Source organism: Nuphar pumila, chromosome 17, assembly GCF_984573655.1.
Source record: "Nuphar pumila chromosome 17, dmNupPumi1.hap1.1, whole genome shotgun sequence".
Taxonomy (NCBI): domain Eukaryota; kingdom Viridiplantae; phylum Streptophyta; class Magnoliopsida; order Nymphaeales; family Nymphaeaceae; genus Nuphar; species Nuphar pumila.
The window spans coordinates 71,434,603-71,442,708 of record NC_143265.1 but is presented as its reverse complement, the minus strand read 5'-3'; the positions used below and the strand labels follow the sequence as shown (position 1 = coordinate 71,442,708).

At 40.4% G+C, this 8,106-nt stretch overlaps 1 protein-coding gene across 1 annotated transcript; it reads right to left on the bottom strand.

Moving 5' to 3' along the window:
• Positions 1–1,570: 1,570 nt before the first annotated feature.
• LOC149812174 (putative 3-beta-hydroxysteroid-Delta(8),Delta(7)-isomerase) lies at positions 1,571–7,317 on the bottom strand. Its single transcript, XM_089993652.1, has 4 exons — positions 7,082–7,317; positions 5,358–5,504; positions 5,145–5,253; positions 1,571–2,004 (listed from the first exon to the last, which is right to left on the bottom strand). The coding sequence occupies exons 1-4, from the start codon at positions 7,215–7,217 to the stop codon at positions 1,749–1,751; spliced, it is 648 nt and encodes a 215-aa protein (XP_089849778.1). The 5' UTR covers positions 7,218–7,317; the 3' UTR covers positions 1,571–1,748.
• Positions 7,318–8,106: the final 789 nt, after the last annotated feature.

Genomic DNA, 8,106 nt, shown 5'->3' with positions numbered 1-8,106 from the left:
TGCCGAGATTTTGTCAAAAAATGTGAGATTTATGAAAATTTTCAAAATCTCTGTTTTTAATTTTTGTCACTATGCAAAGTACTTGGTCCTTTCAAAGGATGTAAGGACGATGATTGGGGAGGTGTTGGCCCCCTTTTAAACGACCGAGCAGATCCAGTGTTTGGGGCATGACACTGCTCCACTGTTAAAAGGGGCGACATGATTATTATGAATCCAGATCCAGATTTCACTTTGTCATCTCAGATTAGTTCAGATTCGGGTCCAGACTCAGATATGTTGCACAATGTATAGATCTGGACTAAGGCATAACATAACATGCTCATCTTGTTAAAAGAACTTCATTCTGGATACTGACTAGGGATGGCAATGGACCGGGCGAGGGACAGGGTCTCCACCCCCGCCCCGTCTCAAGATTAGAACCTCCATCCCCGCACGGGGATGGATTTTAACCTCCACCCCCGCCTTCAACCCCGTTTCATACCCTTCATCCCCGGTCCAAACGGGGCGAGGCGGGGAAAAGTGTAAGTCCATCCCCGAATGGGGATGGATTTTAACCTTCGTCCCCGCCTCCATCCCCGTTTCATACCCTTCATCCCCGGTCCAAACGGGTCGAGGCAGGGCCCCGCTTTTCCCCGGTCCACTGCCATCCCTAATACTAACATGATTAGCATGAATTTTGGATCTAGGGTCAAGTCCAGGTCCAAAAACTGAACCAACACTGTCATTTGGTTGGAGCATGTTGTAAAGGGGTCAGACCTGTTCATTTCATAGGTTCAACCCATTAAAAGTGGGCTGATCTGGTCTAACTTCTAGATCCAGAATGGTGCAGATCCAACTGAAAGCATTCATGCATGGGTTGGATCAAGGGTTTGGACCTGATTGATCTGCATCCAACCCATTGGATCTTCAGATCTATTCACTTGTCCCGAAGCAACCTTAACCCGTTCAGAACATCAGACCAATAATGGCAATTATGTCCATTGCTAAGTAGGAAGCAGCGAGGATTGCAAGTTCGAAATATTTTAGAAAATAAGAGACGAAGACACGAAATTTTTTAATCAATAAAAAACTATTTTTTTGATATTTTAATGCTAAAAGAAATATTTGAGCACCATTTGGGGTGGGATGAAGAAGCCCTCAAAAGATGCATCGATCAATAGAAAAACACCACCACCACCACATTTTCTGTAGGAAATTTCTTGAATTTGGGAAGGGCAAGTGAGGCAAGGTTTTGAACAAAATGGCTAGGGTTTAAAGGAAGACATTGAACATTCAGATCTCAGAGTGAGAGAGAGAGAGAGCTACAAGAAATGGCCAGGAAGGAGCGAGGAAGAGGGGTGAGAAGCAGCTGGTCATAACCAGTTTTTTTTTTTTTTTTTTGATAGGCATGAGCCTGCGTTTTGGGACATATTTTTCTGAAAAAAACCCAGTTTTCGTAAATCCATGATCGATTTTTACTTATCCGATTTGGATTGCCAAACACCATAAAAAATTTATCTCAATTATTTTATTTTCAATATCCCATTTATCCAGATGTTTGGGTCTAACCAAACGGGCCTTTAACGAAAACCTTGTAAAAGAAACAATCAAGGCTGGACAATAAAGAAAATAAGAGAGTTACATCCTTACAGGCACCATCAGTCAATGAGAAGCACACGTGTGATGAACATTTCCAGTGGAAAATCAACATTTGATCAATAATCAAATCTTCCAAACATAAATTAAACAATGAAAAGGATTCTACTGAATCAGATTCTTTTGTTTTTTTGCTCGACGGGCGTCATAGTTATTTTCCTCCAGCATCTGATAACAATAGACACGGGTATCACAAACCAAACGCTGTTTGCTCCCACATAGTACGCCCAGTAGTGAAATGGGCTAGCTGCAAAATTGTCGCCTTCCAACAATGCAGTTATGAAATAAACAAGAACTCCATACAACTGCCCCACACAGATCGCAAACTGAAGTATGTAGCTGTATGATTTTTTTGTTGCTATAGCATACCTGCGAGTCACCAGAGTAGTGTGATTAACAACTACTCCAAAAGCTTAATAAGCTAGTAGCAGACACTGTTCATTGCCATATTTAGGAGCATAAGCACATCAAAAGTTTCATGTACCAAAATTTCCTACTTTCTTTAGTTCTTGTATTTTACCTAAGCATAGTTTAGATGAATTTGGCAATCCACAGTAACAAAGTTCTCATAGGATCTACATAGTCCCAGCTGAGATTGAAGGTTGAACATCCAAATTACCAATCAACAGTAAAATCTCCTCTTTCATTAGACAAGCAATGTAGCAATCTCAACAACTTATTCAACCATGTGTATAAGGCATGTTGAGGAGTCAAAAGTCATTATCCGATTTAAGATGATGCTAAATACCATACTTTTGTTCAGGAAGGGGACAATCCAACCAAAGAAAGGTCCAAAATCTACAGTGAACAACGATCGGACAGCTCCCCTTCTTCAATGCTTGAGCATCTCATCGATCGGACCTCATTATATGTCGTAAAATCTTCATGTAAAATCTTTACATGAAGATTTTAGCATATAGGCATGTTTTTTGAAACGTGAAAAATCGATGGCTCACAAAGCATTTAAAACATTACAATACAAAGTATCGTGGGCGGTTGATTTTTATAATGATTTCAAAAAATGTATCTAAGCATTGAAAATTCATAATTCAAAACATGTCGCTCACTAAATGAGTGATAAAAATCCAATATGTAAAGTCCGATCGATGAAAAACTCGATCGTTAGAGAAGGAATGTCATCGATTATCATCGGTTGTAAATTTTGGACCTTCCTTTGGTTGGATCGTCCCCCTTCCACTTTTGTTCAATATTTCGGTATTCTCCTAACAATTACCTAATAGTCACGTGCAAAGTTGTAAATATTGTTTTGTAACCTGTATCAGATGGGACCAAAATACTATAAGTATCATAGTGTTTCGTAAAAAATCATATGTTTTAAATAAAAAATTAAAAATCCAAAAAAATCAGGAAAAATCTAAAAATATTGCATAACACAAGAAACAACGATGAATAGCATAAGATAAAACTATAATATCACATATCAAAACAATTATGTGCAATGAATGACACGCACAAGACATCGAAGATTCAATAATCAAAATAATAAGCTATAAATGGCATGCATATCTCACAAGAAAAATGCAAACTATGAAATAATATACATATTAAATAATGATTCTAAGCTAATATAAGTGACAAGATTCATAATAATGTGTGTTTACATAAAAAAAAATCATAAAGTATTTTTTACATGACCAAATTTATTCAAAATTCAAACAAAAATGAAATAAACAACGTCAATCATGAGTATCATCATCGTCATTATCATCATGGTCATGTGTATTGCCTTCATAATTAGCACTGTGGACTTTATTTTAGAATGTAAAGCATAAGGATCGTATGTTCTTTCATGTACTTCATAACTAGGCCTGAACTCATCCATCTCTTTGAACTCTATGTACTGCTGCTCGTATTCACTTTATTTTGTGCTCATATTTACAGCATGATTGATTTTAATATTGGATATTATGCTCAAAATGCAAAAAGTATTATTCCAATGAATGTTATGTCCATCTAATTCTTATATTTAATTTTGTACTAATCTTTCAAGGACTATATAATTTTTCATTTAAATCTCATTAAAATGCACAAGAATCAAGGAAGACTATAATCTGTAAATAATTTGTTTTGTCATTATTTAGACATAGGTAACCTAAACATGGCATGTCTGTTGCACTAAAACATGCCCTAGCACTTTAACAGATGATAAAACAAGTACACAACTGATAAAAATCTAAAATGAAAAGAACTATAAAAAGAATGACAGATCATAGTTACTTGAATTATGTAATAACAGCATGTACCTACAATGTCCATTGGATGAAACCAATAGAAATAACAGTTATTTGAACAGTTGTTCAAAGCTTAGTATCAAAAGTCCTAAGCAATGTTATTCAAAGAGTTTTAACCGAGACAGTTAGGAGTCCTTATGGCATCAATACATTTTTAAACTTGAGCCCACAACACATTATCAATGTGCCCCCCTTGCATGTGGTTCATAAATTACCAGCCACAGCTGTTATATCTAATGCAACCAATAGGGATGGCAGTGGACCGGGGGAAAGCGGGGCCCCGCCCCGCCTCGCCCCGTTTGGACCGGGGATGAAGGGTATGAAACGGGGATGGAGGCGGGGACGAAGGTTAAAATCCATCCCCGTCCGGGGGTGGAGGCGGGGATGGACTGGCACGTTCCCCCGCCCCGCCCCATCCCCGCCCCGGCCCCGCCCCGGCCCATCCCCGTCCCGGCCCCGCCCCGCCCCATCCCCGTCCTGGCCCCGCCCCGCCCCATCCCCGTCCCGGCCCCGCTCCATCCCCGCCCCCAACCCTTTATATTTTTACTGTTTACTAACCCTAACTCCCTTCCCTAATTTCCTAACCCTGGAGCCGCCGAGCCGGGCCGTCGCCTCTTCCCCTTCCCCATCCGCATTATCATTGTAGTCGGGCCGTCGCCGACCACCGTTGGCCGTCGCAGGGGGAGGCCTCCACCCTCATACTCAGCCTCCTCTGCAAGCTCGACGGGAGGGCGGAGCTCTACCGAGACGTACCCCTCTCCTACCTCTTCCTTACGAACAATCTTCAGTACATCATCGTTTAAGGTGCAGAGCTCCGATCTCCGACTCGTCCTCGGCGACGCTTGGGTGCGAATGCACACCAAGAAGCTTCGGCAGTACGTCGCTAACTACGAGCGCATGGCGTGGAGCGAGGTCGTGGCGGCCATGGCGGAGATGCCGGTGGTGATCGATGCCGAAAGCGCGAGGCGGGCTTTCAGGCGGTTCAACTCCGCCTTCGAGGAGGCATACCGGGCGCAGACTGCGTCGATCGTGGTGGAGGACATGAAACGGGGATGAAGGCGGGGGTGGAGGATAAAATCCATCCCCGCCGCGGAGGCGGGGCGGGGGTGGAGGATAAAATTTTGAGGCGGGGCGGGGGTGGAAACCTTGTCCCCCGCCCCGCCCCACTGCCATCCCTAGCAACCAATCATGATGTTTAGAGATTACCAACAGACGGCTGCTACAAACTATGACATATGGCATGAAGATAGATCTTACACTGCAAGCAGGCTGGCTGGTCCCTCAAGCATAGCAGTGATAATTTCCACAGAAACAATTCCCACATCTCGAGCAGCATATCTAGAGTCACCTTTGCTGTATTCTTTCCCTAAGATTAATTCTCTTCACATAGTTAGAAAGCAGGTCTACTTTCACTCGATCTCAATCTTCACCAAGCATCACAGAAAGAAAAGGAGAAGATACGAAACTTACAAACTTCAGAAAGAAAAAAGGGAGTATCCTTCTTGTAGAATTCTGGAGAGAAAACAAAGTATCCCTCTACAATGATATGTGTTAGACCCGTAAATGCCCACCAGTACATGAGCACCTTATCAATTTTTGTTAGCTTAGAACAATAACCTGGTATTGGAAAGAAGAAAAACCAGTGAGCTTCAAATACATTGACTGGAGACAAAAATATATTAAGGATCCAACCCAAACATCTTGCTCATATATATAAATTATGAATGTGTGCATGTTTCATATTTTAATGACACTGAAATCTTTAATAGGTTGACAAAAAAGATGCATATTTAAATTGAAGTGGAAACAGATTGAATTCTATTACAACAGAATTTAATTTACAGTTTATCCCACAGCAGCAAAGAGACGTGCACATGCCTTAACATTAACATTGCATGAAACTTTGTCAACCTATTAGTGAAGCATCTTCCGTTAATTACAAAAACAAGGTGCAAAGCACATAAGCAGTTGCTATTGCCAATCCCTTTAGCTCAAAGCAAGAAACAGGAGGAATCCTAACAAGAAGAACAAAGTAAATTTCAAATATTTAAACCTCATGATCAAGTCTCAGTATTCATAACTTATTTTCATGCTTCAAGGTCCGATAACTCCTTTTAAAACATGCCTTTTTCAAAAAAAAAAAGTGAAAGTCTATATTTTCATAACACAGGCAGAAAATTTCATTTCTTTGAAAGAAACCCGTTTAGAACACTGAAAATTTATTTTGCATAAAATGCTTTCCAAAAAAACTCTAACGTGGATCCAATTTTATTGGATCTGGGTTTGAATCACTTTGAGTTTGGTTTGAGTCCCGGACTTCTTACACCCTAACTTGATTTTCAAGGAAAAAATTCATATCTATGTTGGTCTCCTTTTGACCTCACTTGGTACAAAATAAACCCCTACGCGTTACTGCTAACTTTTTTTAGTGTCGTTTCTTCATCTGTCCCTTTGAATTCAACGCATTTTTAACAGATGTATTCCTTCTTTAACGAATTTTTGATGTTTCACATATTGCTGACAATGATATAAATCAAACAGATGGACGAACAGAAGATCCAATAATCACAAAAGAAAGGTAAAGTTTTTTTAGGAGAGATCCTAAACAACAAAAAACAATGTTATATATCTAACACCAACAAACCATTGCATGTTTCGTACGGACAACAAAAATATTCCTAGTGAGCAGATCTGAGAGGAAACTGATTCACATGGTAAGCTTTCTTTTTACCCTCTTTTGTTCGTAGCCTCGCAAGATCGGCAAGAGAGTCAGTTTACGGTGATTCCTAGCATCCCAAGAGAAGAAAGGGCTTCCCAAATTCTAGATACGCGAAACGCCTAAATCTACTGCGCGGCCCAGATCTGCATGTTTTGAGTTCCAAAGAGAGGTTCGGTGTTCGCATCCTAGCTAAAACCACAATTTGAGCAATTTCATCACTGCGTTCTGCTCTATTTTCAGAAACGCCAATTCCTTTGCTAGTGTCTGTAGATTTGTTTCAGCAATAACTGGTTTACCATTGACCCCAAATACTTTGATGCTTACCGAAACTCACTCGGTATGTAAGGAGAAGAACTCCTTGTGTCCGATTTTGAACAGCACAGCATTATTCGACTTCTCTCAACCAAGAGAAGTCAATGTAAATGACAAACACACACATACACAGAGAGAGAAGAAGAAGAAGAAGAAGAAATACCGGAGAGGATCCAGACGAGGGCGAGCACGAGGAGGGAAGAGGCAAGATAGGTTGCGAGGATGGACGATTGGGAGAGGGCCAAGGGGACGTACCCCGGAAGATGGAGATCCTGCGGGACGTATGGATGACCCGACATTCTCTCTCTCTCCCTCTCTCTCTACAGGGATGGAAGAGTAACGATGAACAGAGGGAAGACAAGGCACGGCTGAGCTGCGACCCATTTTATATTTCTCGTTAATGGTGTCCTCGTCTCTTCCATGCTTTTAAGAGGGGGAGGGCAGTTAGACTGGGCCCCACCGTCCCTCTTTAATAAGGGCTACCCTTTTTATTGTGGGGGTGGGGGCAGCCACTTGGCGTGAGGTGTACTTCTGCCACTGACACTACAACAGTTCATTTCTCACTTTTCCTTTAATGCTTAAAAGAAAAAAAAAAATTCATTGTCAAAGTGTTTGAAAAATCATTTCAAAACCACCTCAGTTAAAATTAACTGATGTGTGTCACATGGACACGACATTTTGGGTGTATATAGTTGATGACACGAGCGGACACACAGGTCATGCCGACATGTCTGGTTATTATTTTAATACTTTTTGATATTTTTTAACAGAATTGTATTTTTTATTAAAATATTAAAAATAATTTTTTATTGATTGAAAAAATTAAGTTCCATGTCCTCATGTCCTATTTCCCCAAAAAAAAAAAATCGAATTTGGGGGTCGAACTTGTGTCACATGCCCTAATCTTTGCCTGATTGGAGTGTTTATAAGTTGGAGTTAAGGGATGCCAATGGATCGGATTATCCGACTTTGTTTAGTCCTATTTGGTAAGACAAACCATATCCTATTATAATCAGATGCGAACATGGTTTAAAAAATGGCAAAATTATTAAACTGTTCCTATTGCATAATAAAAATACTCAAAACCATAGTTTAAAAAATGCATAAAATAAGTATAAATCTCCATTCCTATGAAGCAGGAAGCTGAAGTAATTGAGAACTCTAATTCTCAGTGGTGCAAATCTCGAT